Source organism: Kogia breviceps, chromosome 7 (assembly GCF_026419965.1).
Source record: "Kogia breviceps isolate mKogBre1 chromosome 7, mKogBre1 haplotype 1, whole genome shotgun sequence".
Lineage (NCBI taxonomy): Eukaryota > Metazoa > Chordata > Mammalia > Artiodactyla > Physeteridae > Kogia > Kogia breviceps.
The window spans coordinates 43,679,631-43,702,545 of NC_081316.1; the positions used below are offsets into that span (position 1 = coordinate 43,679,631).

Sequence of the window (22,915 nt, forward strand, 5' to 3'; positions counted from 1 at the left end):
TTTCCTAAAGATATAGTATATTCATTTTAACAGTCTTAATTTTTCAATGAACGAAAAACACAGTTTATGTATCCATTCCCCTTCTGATGGACATGTGAGTTGTTTTCAATTTTTTGCTATTAAACTTACATTGCAGTGAAGTACTTTTATATTTCCTTGTGCATGTGTGGGAGAGTTTCTCCAGGTTTTACATACAGAAGTAGAATTGCTTTCCTAAGTTGATCTGCAAACAACACTTTTATGTTTCTCAGAAAAATCTTAACTCTATCTGGGGTACTTTGGGGCATCACTCTGAGCAAAAGTGGGATAACTTTCTATTCAGGCTCTGTTAATTTTCTCATTTTTCACAAGAGCGTGTCAACTCCAGCTTTACTCTCTATTAAGGCTAAAGGGAATTACCTGACAAAAGCCGTATGTCAGGCTCTTGTCAGAGAGAACAAACTCAAAGTCACATCTAGCCAAGATCTATCAAATGCTCAGATGGGAAAACAATACTTATGGAAGATTACTTGGAAAATACTCAGACTATCCATTCTGCCTGATACTCTAAATATGGATTAAACTAGAGCAGCAAAGGACTTAAATTATATCAAACTGGTCCCTATCCTAGAGCCTCGCCACTCAAAGTATGGTTCACGGACCAGCAGCGTAAGCATCACCTGGGAGCTTTTTATAAATGCAGATTATATGGCCCTCCCCTCCTGATCTGTTGAAAGGTGGTGAATTTTAACAAGACCCTCAAGTGATTGTATGTATATTAAAGATTAAAGGAAGAGCACAGTTTTAGATAATTACTTCTAATTTTGTTGTTGATGATTGGGTTTCATCTGCCTTTCTTGAAGCAGATGAAACTCATATGTCATGTACACAATAACAATAATGTTCAGGTCATTGACCATTACATCAAATATTAAACTGTTAATGACGACCCTCCAGAAAAATTTGTCTAATCTAGCGTCAGAAATAGCTGCATTTCTACTGAGTAACTGATTCATTTTAATCCTTAAAAGAGTGGGAAATGTGTAACTGATCAGAGTTTCTTTTTCTTTAACTAATTACCACAAATGGGACTAACCTATGACAGGCATACAGACACTTTGAATTAATCTCAAACTTAGCTCCATTTTATGTCTCAATATTTGCTGTTTTCATCATTTTCGTATATTTTAATTCACATTTTCTAGCTGTATTCTATGTACCATTGTGAACCACATTAACTTATATTTGGAACAAGAGAACCAAGGAGTAGAACAGGAGATGATACCAAATTATACCAAATACAATAGTATCCCATAGTTCTGATCACTCAATCAATACATTCTCTCTTGGTGTCACCCTATAAAATAATGAATGAGGCCTAAAGAAGACAAATCCCAACACATCTCTGCCTGATGATTATGATGATAGAGTTAATGTAATGGATTTTTTAAAAAGAATTTATTTTTTAGGGCAATTTACAACAAAATGAGAAAACAGAGATTTCTCATCTACCTCCCTTCCCCCCACATGCATACCCTCTCCCATTATCAACATCACTCACCAGAATGATTCATCACTCACAGAATGAACATCACTCACATTTTTACCAAAGATGAACCTACATTAACACATCATAATCACCAATAGTCATAGTTTATGTTAGGGTTCACTCATGGTGTTGTACATTCTATAGATTTGGACAAATGTATAAGGACATATATTCAACATTATGATGTCATTCAGAGTATTTTCACTGCCCTAAAAATCATCTGTACTCTGCTTATCCATCTCTCCCATATGATGAGTATGCTTAGTTTTATAAGAAACTGCCAAACTGTCTTCCAAAGAAGCTGTATTATTTTATATTCCCATCAGCAAGATATGAGAGTTCCTGTTGTTTCACATCCTCAGCAGCATTCGGTGTTTTCAGTGTTCTGGATTTAGACCCTTCTAATAAGTGTGCAGTGGTATCTAATTGTTGTTTTAGTTTTCACTTCTGTGATGACATAAGATTTGGTGTATCTTTTCATATAATTATTTGCCATCTGCATATCTTCTTTGATGACATGTCTGTTAAGGTTTTGGGGCCATTTTAAACTCATGTTGTTGAAGTTCTTATGTTGATTTTTAAAAGTACTTTGCATATTTTGAATAACTGTCATTTATCAGATGTGCCTTTTTGCAAATATTTTCATCAAGGCTGTGGCTTGTCTCCTAATTCTCTTGATTTTTTTTCACAGTATATATTATGGAAATTTAAACACTTATAAGTACTTTGAAAAATAAAACATTTTAAGGAATGAACACTATACTTAAATAAAATTTAAATGCCAGCACTATGAGATGATGCTCCACATGGCAACAATTGCATAATCATGAGGCATGAGTTTGCCTGGGTTTGGTACCACAACCTAATTTGAAATTTCTAGGATTTTTCCAAGCAGTTTAGTTCTTACAAAATGTTTCTCTAAATGTTTAGTCTTTTATCAATCATAATTGAAATATAGCCTAAAGTGTATTGTAATTAAAATCAGTAGATATATGAATGAAATTGGTTACTTATTAGAAGTGTGACCTTGTCAAAGATACTTATCTGCCCCCTGAGTTTCCATTTCCAAAGAAGACAGTAATAATATCCACTTCAAGTGTTTGTTGACAGTATTATTGATATAAGCTATGCAGAAGAGACTGGCACAGAGCCTGGTAATAATCAAGCACTAGTGCTTCTCTCTGTTAATTAACCTTGTACTGTTTTGTTGATATATCCAAAAATGACAAAGTTAGAGAACATTTAGAAAATGTTGTTCAAACCATAATGTTAATAGCTGCATAGTCATCCCTAATTTAACTGATTTCTTAGTGTTGGACATTTGAATTATTTATTATTTTCTACTCATGAATGCTGCTAAGTATATACTTATATCTCTGTGTGCATTGTTTATTTCCTTATGCAAAACACATTTCTAGAAATAAAATATCAGATTGAAGGATATGACCATTTTGAGGCTCTTGATTTTCATTGTCAAATTGTCCTTCAGAAATTTAATATTTTTGCTTTCAATATACAAATTTATTTAGTCTTAATCCTAAATCAGAATTGGAAGCAATTATAATTAAATACATTTTAAAAGTTTTGAAATAGGTGTGGAACATAAGACTAACTTATGACCAAGATGGCCTTAACATTTTCCTCAGTTTCACTTAACATTTGACAGGTTTCCTCCTATTGTCCCCTAACCTCCATTTTCTTAGATCATTTACTTTATAAGACCTGCAGTAATATATTCCTTCTTTGCTTCTGTGAAATGTAAATCTTTACCCAGTCTCTTACCAGTTTTAAAATCCAAGAATGTCTTTCTCAAGGACCTGGGAGGCTTTTTTTTTGGAAATGTAATCATCAAAAAAGAGAGGGTCCCTATTTCCCAGACTCTATAAGTTGGTAAGAGGCTAACTTCAATAAGCACCAATTAGTAAACACAGATGGCCTTACCACACTGGCCAAACTCCTCCTTAATGTCCTCTACCTTTCCAGATCTTAAAAACACACTTTCTGTTTCACAGTTGAGTTTAACCTCTCTCCTCTATTGCAATAGGCTTAACTCCTACTGCAATAGTCTTGAATAAAGTCTTTTTTCCCTGCTTAACTCCAACAGGTGCAATTTTCTTTTGACACTTACCATCTTGTTTGAAGGCATCTGAGGAATGATAAAGATTGATGGGGGAATAATAATGTTGAGCTGCCCCTCGCCAGCTCGGTGAAGAAACACTCAGTGTTCCTAATGGAGAACTGCTGTACTGTGGTCTAGTCTTTGAACCATAGGGGGATGAAGATGAACTCTTCTTAATTCTTAGCAAAGTAGCATATGAAGTAGGGAGACCAGGATGAGTTCCAGAATATTCTGTAAAAAAATAATAATAATAATAATGAAAAGTGAATTCTGAGGAAACTGTTTTTTTTAATGAAAATTTTTCTTCTGAAGACATTGTTGAAAATCTCCCATGGAGATGCAACAAAATGCAAACTACAGTGGGAATGAAAAAAATAAAATATTAAAAATATATTTTAAAACACTTTCTGAAAACTCTACTAGTTATAAAGTTGGTGTTTTGCAAGAAAGAAAGGGAGAAAAAAGACATGAAGGAGGAATGAAAAGAAAGGAAAGGAGGGACTTCCCTGGTGGCAAAATAGTTAGGATCCATCTGCCAATGCAAGGTACACGGGTTTGAGCCCTGGGCCGGGAATATCCCACATGCCTCAGAGCAACTAAGCCCATGTGCCACAACTACTGAGCCCACCTGCCACAACTACTGGAGCCTGCACACCTAGAGCCCGTGCTCGCAACAAGAGAAGCCACCGCAATGAGAAGCCCGTGCACCACAACAAAGAGTAGCCCCTGCTTGCCTCAAATAGAGAAAGCCCACACGCAGCAATGAAGACCCAATGCAGCCAAAAATAAATAAATTAATTAATTTTTTAAAAAAAGAAAAGGTAAGGAGGAAGGAAAAGAGAAAAAGGAAGGACGGAAAGGAGGAATGAAGGATAGAAGTAAGAAAGGAAGTGAGGGAAGAAGGACACAATCCATCCAAATTTCATTTATTTTCTTTGTCAGGAATATTTGGTCTTAATATTAAAATATCCATTCACACACATTAAATCAGTTCTTTATTATTTAAAAATGAGAAAAAGAGGAAAACAGCATTATCAATTACATTCTACAAATATAGATTGGATCTTCATCACCTAAAATTTATCATATAGTAGGAAATCTGTCTAATGAAGGATATATATTTGCACTAGACTGTAAGTTATGCCTCATGTTCTTGAAAAGCAGTCAAATTCATTATGGAATGTAAAGAAAAATAGATGGAATTTGTTTTGTAGAGTTTGTTATATATATTCTATATAACAATATTATTAAGTAGGAATACTATTATGAAATTCCTATCCTTAATTAATGATTATTGAGAAATGTATTACCCATATTTTACTTTAATTTCTAAGATTTTTCATTAGAAAAGGTATGCATAGTGCCTGAAGTAGATTGTACTGACTCTCCTTTAGGACCACAGGGAAGTCAGTTTGTTGTACAGATCAAACGTTTAAAAACACACACTAATTATAATGAATTCTAAAAATCATTTAAGAATTGGATTTTTTCTATATCTAATATCGGCTGTATTCGACAATTCATTGATTTTGGAAATACTTTTAGGAGTCAGACATTTTTGGTCAGGGTATTTGACATTTCAACTTAATGGATGTTAATTTAATTTTGGATAAAAAATAATTTATATTTGTGAGTAAGCTTTCTCACAATTAAGATTATTTAGAATCATTATCCTGTCTCATAGAGATATTTTGGAATGCATGAAGCATTTCTGTGATTTGAAAATAACCCTTTAGGTGTTAAGCATCAAATCAAATTTAACATATTCTGTTCTGTGAAATTGTAAATATGATTTCTCTGAAACTCAAAAAGGTATATTTTTAGATGCACTCCACCTTTAAAGTGAACATTATATATGTAGTCCAATCCCATCAGGAGCTATTAAGAGATTCATGTCCTTTAGTCTTTGTGTTCAACCACAAGTCTGGTAAAGGTGGATCAATTTTAACTGAAAATAGCTAGGCTCTCCTGGGAAAACTATATGAAAACAGATTATGGGTAGACATAAAATCTCCTTTAAAACCTGAAATTAAGTGCAAGTTTTGGCACCTAGAGCTGTAAGGTAATGAAAAGGGAATGAGTTTCCTTTAAGGTAGTTTGTACTTGTAGTCTCTGAACCTACTAATTTCTCTGTGCAGTCTGTTGCTTTTGCTTAACTGCCTATCTTGCTCATATAAAAAAGAAAAAAAGAACTGTCTCATGCTAGTGTTTAAAATTAAAATGGAGTATGAGAATGTGGCTTATAGTTCTTAAAGCTAGATAAGGATAATCAATGGAAAACTAGAAAGGTCATAATGAGGTTCAAAAAAGCCAGGATCATGCTTGTAATATATATATATATATATATATATATATATATATATATATATATATATATATACATATATATATATATATAAACAAAATGCATACTGTCCAAGTGGTACAATAATTGGCTTATGACACTCCATGTAATTAGAGATGAACCAAATTAGGATTTTGTTGTTGTGTTTCACAACAGGATTTCATCTGCCATGTAATCAGTTGCATCTGTCACTGTAGAAATTACTTTTTCATCAATTAAAGTGACTCCAAAGCTGCTACTAGAAATCTAACAATTTATTCATTCATTCATGTATTCAAAAAGCATGTAATGAGAACTCAGTAGGGGATAAGTGAGAGGGATACAAGGATGAACAAATATAGTTGTCCCTTCATATCTGCAGATTCTGCATCCACAGATTCAACCAACCACAAATCAAAAATATTCAGGGAAAAAAATTTCCAGGAAGTTCCAAAAAGCAAAACTTGAATTTGCTGCACACCAACAACTATTTATATAATATTTACATTGTAGTAGGTATTATAAATAATCTAGAGGTGATTTAAAGTATTCAGGAGGATGTGTGTGGGTTATATGAAAATACTAAGCCATTTTATACAAGGGCCTTGAGCATCCTCAGATCTTGGTATCCAAAGGAGTCTTGGAACCATTGCCTCATGGATTCTGAGAGAAAATTGTATTGCCTCAGCCTTCAAGGAGCTTATGATCTAGTGGAGAAGAAAGATAACTGTGTGTGCAACTTTAGTGTGAGAGAAAAGTAAATTCAGGAACATATGGACTCTCATCCACAGCTGAAGAATCCTCTCATTCAGCCTAGAGACATCAGAAAATGATTTTCAGATGAAATATTATCCAAACTGAGCCTTGAAAGCCTGTTAGCTATTAGCTCAGCAAGACTCTGTGTAGGAAAAGAAAGATATTCTATACAAAGGGGAGGAAGTATATGAAGACCTGGAAAGGAAAGGCAGCATGTCATACTTGGTAGATTAAAATAGTCTGGAACCCAGGGTTAGAGGCATACAGGTGAGAGAAGAGGTAAGGCTGGATAATTAATCAAGGGACCAGTGATGAAATACCTGGTATGTCATGTGAAAATGGAAAGAAAACAATATGCATTTTAGAAAGATCACTCTGGCTGAAGTGTCATTTGGACTAAGACAAAAGGAAAAATGACTACCCAAGAGCCTAAAACTGTAATAAAAGCAAAGATTAGTCAGAACTGAGAAGGTGATCATTTGTATGGGAAGGAAATAAATAAAATTACTGACAGATTGAATTGCAGGCAAGGAAGGGAAAGTAAGAAACTGAAGATGGTCTGTGCTACAAGAAGATGGCTAAAAATGCAGGAAAAGGCAAGTGCTTGAGATGAAACTCAATAATTCAGTTTTGAGCAGGTAGAGAGCTAGAGGTGCTTCTAGTGCATTTATGTTGATTATAAAATTCTGTAAACTAAAGGCTCATGAGAGATTATTAAACGGTAACCAAATAGGTAGTTATAAAAACTATGAGAATTGATAAATTTGCCAATGAAATAGGTAAAATGAGAACTAGAGTGTTTAAAATGGTAACTTGATGAGCACTAACATTTCAAACAAAAGTGGAGGTAGTGTAACCTGGAAAGGAAAGAGGAAAAGCAGAAAAGTAGGATGTCATTGAAGGGAAGGGAAGGGAAGAGACCGTGTTAAAAGATCAGTCTGGAGAGGCTGCCCTGCAAAGCAGGGATGCCCAGCAGTTATCAAAGCTGCCTTACTGCTTCACATACAATGCACTGTTGTACGTGAAAGTGGGGCCAGAGTCAGGAGCTGAAGAGGACTTTCCAGGCTCTGGAGACAGTCTCAAACCCCTAAGCTGCCATTTCCATTGCATTAGACGTAAAGACCCTGAACTTAGCCGGTAGCCTCCATTATTCTCCTGGTCTGAGAGCAACTGATTATTAATTCAGTGAGGTCTCCCTCTCTCAAGGGCATTTTTAATTCTTCTACCTGATGCCGTTCTAGCTGCCCAGGCTTTTTTTCTGACATCTCTGATTTTCCCACTCCACAATCCCAGTTCTGGGGATCCTCAGCTCTGGAAAATAGATATATTAGTATAAATAAATGGGAAATGGTGTTTCAATTACAGGACTTTTATATTTACATCTTATCTTCTGTCCTCAAGCTCCACACCTTGTTGGATCTCCTGATGATGGTGCTTCCTATTTCACTGAGAAATTAGAAGAAATCAGAAGAAAGTGTCCTTCACACGCTCTCACGACCTGTATGTACACTCATATACCCTGCCTTGCATTCACTGATATGCTATGGATAAATAGTCTGTGCACCTATCAAAGGTCAGTTGTGTGCACTGAATCTCATTCCATCCTATTTTGACTCCTGAAGGACATCGTTCTAGAAATTCCTCTCTGTCTCTCCTTCAGCATCAATCATCGTCTACCTGTTAGATCGTTCCCATAACTGTACAGAAATTCCTCTAACCTTAAAAAGGCCACCTTGACCTACCATTTCTTCCATTTATTTTCCTTTACATCAAGACTTTTTGAGAAGAGCTATGGATGGCCATTGTGTTCAATTCCTCTCCTCCCCTTCTCCCTTGAGCCTATTCCAAGCAGCCTTGCCTGTACCACTCCACAATAAAGACTCTCTTCCAAGTTAATAGTGACCAGGTCACTGCTAAATGTAAGGATCAATTATCACTCTACTAGGCCTATCAGCCGTGTGTAACATGGCTAACCATTCCTTTTTTTCTTTAAATATTTTCTTCATGTGATTCCGGAATACTACAGTCTCATGTTTTTATTCCTATTTCACTGGCTACTCCTTATTTCCTTGCCTAGTTCTTCTTTGTCTCTTCAACTTCTAAATGTTGGTGTACTAGTAAAAAAAAATCTTCTCCATTTACACTAGCTCTTAAATGCTCTTGTTCATGAACATCAACTCCTTTCCAGATGAATTACACGTTTACTCTAGTCTCATAACTCCTTCTCCTAAGTAATGCCTCTTTGCTCGTTCTCCTTCAGTGGTTCTGCCTCAGCTCCTAAAAATTTCCTGACCTCTGTCCTAAAAGACATCTCTGAAAATAGATCATTTGGTAAATATTACTCAGGGTTCAGAATCTGTTTTTAGTCATCACTTCAAGAACGGTTATTTAAGAAATAGGAGAGTAGGTTGGGTCTAAATTCTGAACCCAGTATTTCAAAGAAGTTTAGTGAAATATAAATACTAAGTGACAATCCAGTGGCTTCTGGACTGAATTTCTTCCACACATAACTCCTTGCTTTCTTTCAGCAAGCTCAAACATCATTTTCTCCCAAATTCATTCTCGTCTCACTCAGCATTCATTGACTTTTTCAACATTTCCTCACTGAATTTCTACTAAGTGTTGGGAACTGCAGATACAGTTGCAAGTAAATCGCATATGGTTCCTGACTTCATGGAATTTACAATCTGGGAGTATTTGTAGAAGATTACACTTGAGTAAAGTATTAATAGAGGAACATTAAATAAACAAACACAATTATTCTTAAAATATATAAAACCAAGAACTATGATACATATAATGAAGAAAAAGGAAAACAAAGAAAGCAGAGTGCCCTGGGAGGAAGCTTGCCAACAATTTATTTTTGTTTGCTGACATCATGACTGAGTTACTAGGAACAAAATCTCTTCTCTTGGCTGTGATGTGTACATCTTCCTCCTACACCTTGGCCACTCGTTTTATTGAATGAGAATTTTGGATCTGTCAGTAAACCTATCTGTAGTATAGGCTCCAAAGTTAGATGGCCTCATTTAATCTGGACTCTACCTCATAGCAGCTCTGTGGCTTTGGGCAAGACATGAATGGCTCTGTGCCCCAATTTCCTTGTCTTTATAATGGGGGATAACAATAATACTTCCCTCATAGGTTGTTGTAGAGATTAAATAGATCAATACACGTAAAGCACTTAGAACTTTAGAGCTTTACCTGGTTCACAGTAAGAACTCAATATATGATAAATATATTATCTGTACTTTTTAACATATGATATATCTATATATCTATATATATTATCTACACTTTAATTAACATCCTGTACTACTTTCTGGTGGGCATATGTTTTTTCCAGTTTTATTGAGGTATAATTAACATGCAGCACTGTATAAGTTTAAGATGTACAACATAATGTTTTGACTTACATACATCATGAGATGATCCCCACAATGGGTTTAGTGAGCACCCTTCATCTCATATAGATACAGCACCATATAAATAGAAAAAGAACTTTTTTCCTTGTGATGAGAACTCAGGATTTACTCTCTTAACAACTTTCATTTATAACATAGAGCAGTGTTCATTATCTTTATAATGTTGTACATTCTATCCCTAGTACTTATTTATCTTATAACCAGAAATTTGTACTTTTTGACCACCTTCATCCAATTTCCCCTCTCCCAACCCATCACCTCTGGTAACCACAAATCTGATCTCCTTTTATATGGGTTTGTTTGTTTGGTTAGTTGGTTGGTTTTGAAGTATAACTGACTTGCAATACTTTTAGTTCTTGGTAGACAAGTTAGTGATTCAATATTTCTATATATTTCAAAATGATCACCATGATAAGTCTAGCTGTCATCTGTCGTCATACAAAGATATTACATAACTGTTGGCTATATTCCCCACACAGTTCATTTAATACCTATGACTCATTTATGTTTTAATTTAAAGTTTATACTGCTTAATCTTCCTTACCTATTTCTCTCCTCCCCCTATCTCCCTCCCATCTGGCAACCACCTGTTTTTCCTCTGTACGTATGACTCTGTTTCTTTTTGGTTATGCTTGGTCATTTTTTCATTTATTTTTTAGATTCTGCATATAAGTGAAATCACACAGTTTTGTCTTTCTCTTTCTGCCATATTTCACTTAGCATAATATCCTCTATGTCCATCTATGTTGTCACAAATGGCAAAATTTAATTCTCTTTTAGGGCTGAGTAATATATATATATATATATATATATATATAATCATATCATATCTTCTGTATCCATTCATCTCTTGATGGGCACTTAAGTTGTTTCTATATCTTGGCTACTGTAAATAATGCTTCAGTAAGCAGAAGGGTACATATATCTTTTCAATTTAGTGTTTCATAGTGGCTGCACAAATCTACATTCCCATCTGGTGGATGTAATCGAATATTGGGCTTACTCCTTCTAGATTTGATTGGGTTACAAAGTGAAAGTATAAATACCAAACTTTAATACTCACTTTACTCTGAGGAATTAATAGCGTGAAAAATGTGAGGGGAATAGTTAGACTTCTATTACCCTGACAGCTGTATTCCCATGAGTAAGTTCCTAAGAAAAAGTTGTGGCCACTGATGGAAACGATAGATTTACAGAAAATTCAAAGCCTATAAATTCTTGTATTTATATCAGCTAAATCAATATTTACCAATCTTTTTTCTCTATTCCTGTTCAGGGTTTGGAAGGAAAAGTGACTCATAATTTCTTTCCAGAGAAATCTTCATCACTTGCTCAAACTTTTAATGAATATCTATGCTGAAAGTGTCAGCAGAATCTAGTTATACATTAATCATTTTTTTCTTCTATTTTCCCACTTCTCATAGATCAGACCTTAGGGAATGTGCATTACAGTTATTAAGTGGTCTACAGATTTTGTGATAAAACTCAATTAACCTGGTGCTCTCACACCATGGAATTACAGCTGGAGGTTGGGTACGAGTAAATATTAATGCCTTCATTAAATATTTCCTAATAAAATGACCCTGAATATTATCTGACCCAGGACAACTGCACTTATATTATTTAATAAAATTGTAGTCTATTAAGTCAAAATGACATTGCCATCACTTCAGTCTTGGAACTAGTAGCACTGTTTTTTCATTAATTAAAAGGTCAGTTTATAGATGTAACATTGCTATTGAATGTAAATAATATTCAAGAAATAATGGATTAGAATTAGCAGGACTAGAATTTTATGGCAATATTTATGAATAAATAAAAATGAAAATGCCAATATGATAAAGGATACATTTTAAAATATTTAATCTCTTACTATATTTGAAATTTCCTGAATTTTCTGGTACCAACCATACTTCAGAATTCTATCCCTATTACTAAGTGTGAAAAACATATGCACCAGGAACTTAAAGCACTTAAAATCTTAATGAAAAAACTACACCATCACTATTGGATTCTGTATTTGAATGTTTTCTGTCCATTATCCATACAGTGCTGTTAATTTTTATAGCCAAACAAGGGTAAGCAATAGCAAAAATTTATGAAATGACAGGTCTTTATATAAATTCATTTATTTCCTATAGTTCTAGTTTGATTTTAAATATTTATTTAAACTCTTATAAATATAAGTAAACTGTAGCAGCAAGTGATATGTGATGTTCTGAAGAATAGTAATGTTTAATCACTGGCTCATAAGTCAGAGAAGCAAAGAGTGCCACCATCTACTCATGACACTGTGCAGAGAAAGAGCAGAAGTCATACAATATCCATGCCCACAGTGTGACTCAATTTGGCATCAAAGTCAGCATAAAGAAATTTGATATCTGATCTTTTTCAAGGTAATTGCTAAGACTGTCTTCTCTTCTATAAGAATTAATGTTAATTGTTCAACTTTAGCCTGCTACTGTTTTATGAAGCTTGTAAGGATGGATGTAACACCTCAGCAAAGCCAGTCATGTGAAGCATATTTAGAACTGGTTAATAATTTATAAATAATGTGCATCATTTCAATTCGGTTGTCTTCATCTATGGCAGAGGACAGTCTGATAGAGCCTGAGTCACATGGATTCTATGTCTCAACTCAGCACTTTCTTCAAGAAGAAGTGTGTAAACTTTACAGTGTTTTAGCTGCAAGAGTAAGAAAGGAGTGCAGAGGATGAAATTCACCATTTTTAAAGCACCAAAGTACGGCATCTAAACTGTAGTACTTTTCTTACTGATGTAAGAAAAAATTTTTAACAGCATTGCATTTCTAGTGTTCTGTACATAGGAATGAAAAATAGACATACTTACAGGGTAAAAAAGAAACATAGCTCTAAATTATTTCTATCACTCCTTTTTAGGTACACTGTGTTTGGATTTGAGGTCATAATGACTTCAGATTTGGAGAACTTTATCTTCTTTTTGGAATATTAATACTCAGTTATATGCACAGATAGGTCATGAAAGTTGTTACACCTTAATCTGGGAAGTATATATGCTTTTACTGCAAAAAAAAAAAAATGAGAGAGCTTCTTACAGTTCTCATGTTATTTTTTCACTATTGTCAAAAGTTTTTCATAATCTATAATATTTAGAGGGCAGACAGCAGAAGCAAGAAGAACAACAATCCTGCAGCCTGTGGAACAAAAACTATATAGAAAGATAGACTAGATGAAAAGGCAGAAGACTATGTACCAGATGAAGGAACAAGGTAAAGCACCAGAAAAACAACTAAATGATGCATACATAGGCAGCCTTCCAGAAAATTAATTCAAAATAATAATAGTGAAGATGATCCAGGACCTCGGAAAAGGAATGGAGGCAAAGATCCAGAAGATACAAGAAATGTTTAACAAAGACCTAGAAGAATTTAAGAACAAACAGAGATGAAAAATACAATAATTGAAATGAAAAATACACTAGAAGAAATCAGTAGCAGAATACCTGAGGAAGAAAAACGGATTAGTGACCTGGAACACAGATTGGTGGAATTCACTGCTGCAGAAGAGGATTAAAAAAAAAAGAATAAAAAGAAATAAAGACAGCCTAAGAGACTTCTGGGACAACATTAAACGCAGCAACATTCACATTATAAGGGTCCCAGAAGGAGAAGAGAGAGAAAGGACAAGAGAAAATATTTGAAGAGATTATAGTTGAAAAATTTCCTAACATGGGAAAGGAAATAGCCACCCAAGTCCAGGAAATGCAGAGAGTCCCACACAGGATAAACCCAAGGAGAACCATGCCACGACACCTAGTAATCAAACTGACAAAAATTAAGGACAAAAAAAATTATTGAAAGCAGAAAGGGAAAAACAACAAATAATATACAAGGGAAGGCCCATAAGGTTAACAACTGATTTCTCAGCAGAAACACTAAAAGTCAGAAGGGAGTGGCATGATATATTTAAAATGATGAAAGAGAAGAACGTACAACCAAGATTACTCTACCCAGCAAGGATCTCATTCAGATTCCATGGAGAAATCAAAAGTTTTACAGACAAGCAAAAGCTAAGAGAATTCAGCACCACAAAACCAGCTCTACAACAAATGCTAAAGGAACTTCTTTAAGTGGGAAAAACAGAGAAGAAAAGGACCTACAAAAACAAATCCAAAATGATTAAGAAAATGGTAATAGGAACATACATATCAATAATTACCTTAAACGTGAATGGACTAAATGCTCCAACCAAAAGACACAGGCTTGCTGAATGGATATAAAAACAAGACCCATATATATGCTGTCAACAAGAGACCACCTTCAGTCTTAGGGACACATACAGACTGAAAGTGAGGGGATGGAAAAAAATATTCCATGCAAATGGAAATCAAAAGAAAGCTGGAGTAGCAATACTCATATCAGATAAAATAGACTTTTAAAAAAGAAGGTTACAAGAGACAAGGAAGGACACTACATAATGAGCAAGGGATCAATCCAAGAAGAAGATGTAACAATTATAAATATATATGCATGCAAGATAGGAGCACCTCAATACATAAGGCAACTGCTAACAGCTATAAAAGAGGAAATTGACAGTGACACAATAATAGTGGGGGACTTTAACACCTCACTTACACCAATGGACAGATCATCCAAACAGAAAATTAATAAAGAAACACAAGCTTTCAATGACACAATAGACCAGATAGATTTAATTGATACTTATAGGACATTCCATCCAAAAACAGCAGATTACACTTTCTACTCAAGTGCACATGGAACATTTTCCAGGATAGATCACATCATGGCTCACAAATCAAGCCTCAGTAAATTTAAGAAAATAGAAATCATATTGAGCATCTTTTCTGACCACAATGCTATAAGATTAGAAACCAATTACAGGGGAAAAAAGTAAAAAGAAACCACAAACATATGGAGGGTAAACAATACGTTATTAAACAACTAGGTGATCAATGAAGAAATCAAGGAGGAAATCAAAAAATACCTACAGACAAATGACAATGAAAACACAATGAACCAAAACCTATGGGATGTAGGAAAAGCAGTTCTAAGAAGGAAGTTTATAGCTATACAAGACTACCTCAAGAAACAAGAAAAATCTCAAATAAACAATCTAACCTTACACTTAAAGGAATTAGAGAAAGAAGAACAAACAAAACCCAAAGTTAGCAGAAGGAAACAAATCATAAAGATCAGAGCAGAAATAAATGAAATAGAAACAAAGAAAACAATAGCAAAGATTAATAAAACTAAAAGCTGGTTCTTTGAGAAGATAAACAAAATTGATAAACCATTAGTCAGACTCATGAAGAAAAAGAGGGAGAGGACTCAAATTAATAAAATTAGATATGAAAAAGGAGAAGTTACAACAGATACTGCATAAATACAAAGCATCCTAAGAGACTACTACAAACAACTCTATGCCAATAAAATGGACAACCTGGAAGAAATGGACAAATTCTTAGAAAAGTATAACCTTCCAAGACTGAACTATGAAGAAATAGAAAATATGAACAGACCAATCACAAGTAATGAAATTGACTGTGATTAAAAATCTTCCAGGCTTCCCTGGTGGTGCAATGGTTGAGAGTCTGCCTGCCGATGCAGGGGACACAGGTTCATGACCCGGTATGGGAAGATCTCACATGCTGCGGAGCAGCTAGGCCCATAAGCCATGGCCACTGAGTCTGTGCATCCAGAGCCTGTGCTCCTCAATGGGAGAAGCCACAATGGTGAGAGGCCCACATACTGCAAAAAAATAAATAAATAAATAAAAATTAAAATTAAAAATCTTCCAACAAACAGAAGTCCAGGACCAGATGGCTTCACAGGTTAATTCTATCAAACATTTAGAGAAGAGCTAACACCTATCCTTTTCAAACTCTTCCAAAATATTGTAGAGGAAGGAACACTCCTAAATTCATTCTATGAGGCCACCATCACCCTGATACCAAAAGTACACAAAGATACTACAAAAAAAGAAAATTACAGACCAATATCACTGATGAATGTGGATACAAAAATCCTCAACAAAATACTAGCAAACAGGATCCAACAATGGATTAAAAGGATCATACACCATGATCAAGTGGGATTTATCCCAGGGATGCAAGGATTCTTCAATATACACAAATCAATCAATCAATGTGATACACCATATTAACAAATTGAAGAATGAAAACCATATGATCATTCTCAACAGATGCAGAAAAAGCTTTTGACAAAAATTCAACATGCATTTATGATAAAGACTCTCCAGAAAGTGGATATAGAGGGAACGTACCTCAACATAATAAAGGCCATATATGACAAACCCACAGCAAACATCATTCTCAATGGTGAAAACTGAACGCATTTCCTCTAAGATCATGAACAAGACAAGGATGTCCACTCTTACCACTATTATTCAACATAGTTTTGGAAGTCCTAGCCATGGCAATCAGAGAAGAAAAAGAAATAAAGGAATACAAATTGGAAAAGAGAAAGTAAAACTGTCACAGTTTGCTGATGACATGATACTATACATAGAGAAGCCTAAAGATGCCACCAGAAAACTACTAGAGCTAATCAATGAATTTGGTAAAGTTGAAGGATACAAAATTAATGCACAGAAATCTCTTGCATTCCTATACACTAATGATGAAAAATCTGAAAGAGTAATTAAGAAAACACTCCCATTTAGCACTGTAACAAAAAGAATAAAATACCTAGGAATAAACCTACCTAGGGAGACAAAAGATCTATATGAAGAAAACTATAAGATACTGATGAAAAAAATTATAGATGATACCAACAGATGGAGAGGTATACCATTTTCTTGGATTGGAAGAATCAATATTGTGAAAATGACTATACTACACAAAGCAATCTACAGATTCAATGCAATCCCTATCAAATTACCAATGGCATTTTTTATGGAATTAGAACAAAATATCTTAAAATTTGTATGGAGACACAAAAGATCCCGAATAGTCAAAGCTGTCTTGAGGGAAAAAATGGAGCTGGAGGAATCAGACTCCCTGACTTCAGACTATACTACAAAGCTACAGTAATCGAGACAATATGGTACTGACAGGAAAACAGAAACATAGATCAATAGAACAAGATAGAAAGCCTAGAGATAAACCCACACACCTATGGTCATCTAATCTATGACAAAGGAGGCAAGGATATACAATGGAGAAAAGACAGTCTCTTCAGTAAGTGGTGCTGGGAAAACTGGACACCTACATGTAAAAGAATGAAATTAGAACACTCCCTAACACCATACACAAACTCAAAATGGATTAGAGACCTAAATGTAAGACCAGACACTCTAAAACTCTTAGTGGAAAACATAGGAGGAGCACTCTTTGACATAAATCACAGCAAGATCTTTTTTGACCCACCTCCTAGAGTAATGGAAATAAAAACAAAAATAAACAAATGGGACCTAATGAAACTTCAAAGCTTTTGCACAGCAAAGGAAACCATGAATAAGATGAAAAGACAACCTTCAAAATGGGCGAAAATATTTGCAAATGAATCAATGGACAAAGGATTAATCCCCAAAATATATAAACAGCTCATGCAGCTCAATATCTTAAAAAAAAAAAAAAAAAAGAAACCCAATCCAAAAATGGCAGAAGACCTAAATAAACATTTCTACAAATAAGACATGTAGATGGCCAAGAAGCACATGAAAAACTGCTCAACATCACTAATTATTAGAGAAATGCAAATCCAAACTACAATGAGGCATCACCTCACACCAGTTAGAATGGGCATCATCAGAAAATCTACAAACAACAAATGCTGGAGAGGGTGTGTTGAAAAGGGAACTCTCTTTCAGTGTTGGTGGGAATGTAAATTGATACAGCCACTATGGAGAACAGTATGGAGGTTCCTTAAAAAACTAAAACTAGAATTACCTTATGACCCAGCAATCCCACTACTGGGCATATACCCAGAGAAAACCATAATTCAAAAAGACACATGCACCCTAATGTTCACTGCAGCACTATATACGATAGCTAGCTCATGGAAGAAACCTAAATGCCCATCAACAGATGAATAAACAAAGAAGTTGTGGTACATATATACAATGGAATATTTCTCAGCCATAAAAAGGAATGAAATTGATTCCTTTGTAGAGATGTGGATGGATCTAGATACTGTCATACAGAGTGAAGTAAGTCAGAAAGAGAAAAAGAAATGTCGTATATTAGCGCATATATGTGGAACCTAGAAAAATCGTAAAGATAAACCTGTTTGCAGAGCCAAAATTAAGACACTGATTTGGAGAACAAACATATGGACACCAAGGGGGGAAAGCGGTGGGGGGTGGGAGTGGTGCTGTGATGAACTGGGAGATTGGGATTGACATGTATACACTGATGTGTATAAAATGGATGACTAATAAGAAACTGTTGTATAAAAAAATAAATAAAATTAAATTTTAAAAAAAGTCTATAGTATTTAGATGATGTTTCTTTAAATTACCAAAAGCATAATGTGTGATTGAATTAAATTGATATTTATTTCATAATATGAATACTGTTTTCTAATCACAGGAAATTAGTAAGAGCAAGAGCTAGTTATGTAATATAACCAAATTAATTTAGTGATTAAAGAATTCCCTCTTGTTTGGGATAAAGTTTCCATGAAGTTTTAACTTTGTAATGATTATATTAGCTTTTCCTTCCTATTCTCTGTGTGTTTAGGATAGATCAGATAGTACTTAATAATAAATCAAATAAAGCTGAAATTAGTTAACAATAAATACTACAATTTAAAAAATTATAACACTAAATGCCTTTCTCTTCTGTTTCTGAAAATATTCTATGGGAAATTTATGTTTTCATTATATGCAGTGATATGAAAAAGTAAACATATATGTCTAGTGTTTCTATGATGCAGTATAGACCCTAGAATCTATAAAACATGGATGCACTGAATCCATTGTGGATTTAATGATGGAATTCAAGGTGGCCAATTACATCAGTGGAATTTTAGATAGCTAAGAATAATCTTGAATTGTGAGGGCTACATAGGTACACATAATGCATTTGTGTGATTTAGCATTTTTCAGTATATACAAAATGATCAACGATTATGTATCCCAAATTGAAAGGTAACTATGGAAATACATAAAGCAATAAAACGTATAATCTTTGCCTTCAGAGAGTTCTTACAACCTAAGAGCAGAGTAACGTAAATTTCAGGGAAACCAGTTTATAGTCATGGAATTTGAACAAAATTCAGTCTGACACTGATAGACACTCAGATAAAAACATAATCACGGTTTTTGAGTAAATGTCTTTGCAAGGTTTAGTTTTTTTGTTTTTTAAATAGAGGATGCCTGGGAAGTGATTTTTACATTTGCATAGGCTAGAAGCCATACAGTAGTAAGAGGGTACAATGACACCCTCCCTCATTAAGAAAATAAAGGTGTCTCTCAGGCCAGGTGGAATCCTCACTCCACATGGGCACTGTCTTGGGTAGACATCTGTCTCTGTAAGGAAGCCAGTAGAGTCCAAGGAAACTTCACCTTCCCACTTGGGTGGGCGTGCCAGCTCCTGCTTTGTGCAGCTGCTCTGAGCAAGTCAATTTCCTTATATTTTACAGTTAAAGACATCCCCATGTTTATCTTCTTTAGCTGATGGTTATTGCCTTTCCAGTGATCACAGTCTCATTGTGATGCCCAAACCACAAACCACAATATTAAAAAAGAGACTGAAATAGGTGCATGATAGGATTACTGTTCAATCTAGCTTGTTTGGGAACACCTAGGAAGATGCAGTTGATACCAATCAAAAAGGGTTTGGCACTAGATGTGAAATTTGAATTGAGCTTTGGTCATATCTTATAAATGGAAAATCAGCATTTTGGAAATTTGTTCATGATTTTTATTTTGCTACTTAGCACCGGAAAAAATTGCTGGGTATCCCTTCAAGGGGAATTTGTTATTGAAGTCCCCAAATGACCTCATTATAAGGCAATTTTTCTTCAAAGGCAGTACCACAGCTTTGACCCTAGTAACCATAAGCTAGTGAGGCACATACTGGAATATGTGGAAACTGTACAACAAACAGCAATTTCTTAAAAGAAGAGCTCAAAAGATAATTTCTCAATGACAATTTAGCAAAGCTATGTGAATTCTCATTTAACAGAAGATATACCTGCAAATCACTTAAATTCACTTATCTGCTGTGGTTGTAGTATTCTAGCCTTAACTGACAGCTCATTTGTTCTATTTACTGAGTTAAATAATGATAAAGACATCGGACAGGCTAAAATCTTGCAGCCTGATTCAGAATGTCACTCTCACCTTCAGTGCCTCCACATCTGCTTCATCTGTGGCACTTATTCAATATCTAGCAAACTCTATTTCCAGAAGGCAACTCCCAAGTGTGGAACTGCTATCTCTCAGGTACTTACAGATCACAAACTCAACTACTTTCCAACTCGAAAGTTTTACTTACATATGAATGAAGTTTCGAAGGAATAGGCATCTGGTACCTCTCTAAACCTTCTAGTGTTCATTCCTTTTGGTATACCAATACCATTTATTCTTTTGGTATTGCCTTCAGGATTACAAGGGTCCTTCTCTTATTAATCATTTTCCTTACAGAATAAGTTATAGTGTTCAGATTCAAAGGAATAGTGGTATTTAAGTTTCCCATGAAATCTAATTTTAAGCCTTCTGATTATAAAAGAAATATATGCTCACTGTAGAATCAGATTATCTCTTATCTTGCTACCCATAAGTATACCTTTTGCAAAAACCAAGAGACACTGATGTTTTCTCATTTGAGATACAGACAGATATATCAACAGAAACATATGCTTACTTTTTGTTTTGTTTGAAGGCAACTAAGATCAGTTTATAGATGTTCTTCTAATTTTTCTTTAATTTATGATTTTGTATCCTGTCACAAATGTTCTTCAAAATCATTTTATTGCCTACAAAACATTCCCAATTATGTGTTTTACTTTAATTTATTTAACTATGTTCTTGTGATTAGATTAATTTATCTGTCATGTACAGGTTTTCTTTGCTATTGGAAAGCAGAGCATTCCTCTGAGGCCTTTCATAAGCCAAAATGGTGTAAAGTGAAGAAGCAATTACCTTAGGACACATCTTGCTAACGGATATACAAAACAAATCGAGATAAAGCACAGACACTCACAGACACAATTCAAAGCTGTGGCGACCTGATGCTAAGATGCTGAGTGTAGGCAAGGAGCTTGGGGGTACCACTCTCAACGCTCTGGGTGCGCTGCCTCTATAACTTCTAGTCTCGATGCAAGACAAATGCTGACTGCCATTTTTGCTTTTTGACTTTTTTTGCAAAAGTAAAAAATTCAGATATCTTTTCTGCTAGTGAAAACAACTAGTAATGTTAAGTCTTTTGTAAAAGCAAAGTGGCATAAAGCGAACTTTCTCAAAGCAGGGGATCTCTGTATAGTAATGCAGGAATATCTTTGTACATAAATCTTTGTGTGACTAATAATTTCCTTAGAAGAACATCATAGAGGTGGGATTTCTGAATATGAAAATAGTTCTGGCTAGGATTTTTTTCTCGGAGATTTGACTTAATTATACTCTGGCTAGCATCATAAGACAGCAGGAATTTTTAACATTTCATTTTAGTATTTTTATTCCATTTTATCAAACGATTGCAATGTTAATTATCCTTTTAAATATGATAGTGGAAAATCCGATTTCATCAATTGCTTAGACATGCATTTTGGTTATGAGTTATATGCTTCATTTTTTCATATGAACATATTTCCTTATTGAACGTTTTATAAAATAGTTATCATTTTTTTCCCTATTGAGTTGTGATTTCTCTTCCATGATTCTTTTTTTTTATCATATTTATTTGAGTATAACTGTTTTACAATCGTGTGTTAGTTTCTCCTTTACAACAAAGTGAATCAGTTATACATATACATATGTTCCCATATCTCTTCCCTCTTGCGTCACCCTCTCTCCCACCCTCCCTACCCCACCCCTCTAGGTGGTCACAAAGCACAGAGGTGATCTCCCTGTGCTATGCGGCAGCTTCCCACTAGCTATCTAAATTACATTTGGTAGTATATATGTCCCTGCCACTTTCTCACTTCATCACAGCTTACCCTTCCCACTCCCCATATCCTCAAGTCCATGCTCTAGTAGGTCTGTGTTTTATTCCCGTCCTACCACTAATCTCTTCATGACTTTTTTTCCTTAGATTCCATACATATGTGTTAGTATACAATAGTTCTTTTACTTGTTCTGACTTCCTTCACTCTGTATGACATACTCCAGGTCTATCCACCTCATTACAAATAACTCAGTTTCATTTCTTTTTATGGCTGAGTAATATTCCATTGTATATATGTGCCACATCTTCTTTATCCCTTCATCTGTTGATGGACACTTAGATTGCTTTCATGTTCTGGCTATCGTAAATAGAGCTGCAATGAACATTTTGGTGCATGACTCTTTTTGAATTATGGTTTCCTCAGGGTATATGCCCAGTAGTGTGATTGCTGGGTCGTATGGTAGTGCTATTTTTAGCTTTGTAAGGAACCTCCATACTGTTCTCCATAGTGGCTGTATCAATTTACATTCCCACCAGCAGTGCAAGAGGGTTCCCTTTTCTTCACACCCACTCCAGCATTTATTGTTTACAGAGTTTTTGATGATGGCCAATCTGCCTGGTGTGAGATGATATCTCATTGTAGTTTTGATTTGCATTTCTCTAATGATTAATGATGTTGAGCATTCTTTCAT

General features: G+C 34.7%; 1 protein-coding gene across 4 annotated transcripts in view; it reads right to left on the reverse strand.

Moving 5' to 3' along the window:
- CNTN5 (contactin 5) overlaps window positions 1-22,915 on the reverse strand; it is a 1,356,013-nt gene that overhangs the window by 503,084 nt on the left and 830,014 nt on the right. For all 4 annotated transcript variants that reach the window (XM_067038233.1, XM_067038231.1, XM_067038232.1 and 1 more), the window contains one exon: window positions 3,657-3,878. In XM_067038233.1, coding sequence (XP_066894334.1) covers window positions 3,657-3,878 — 222 coding nt within the window. The remainder of the gene's footprint in view (window positions 1-3,656; window positions 3,879-22,915) is intronic.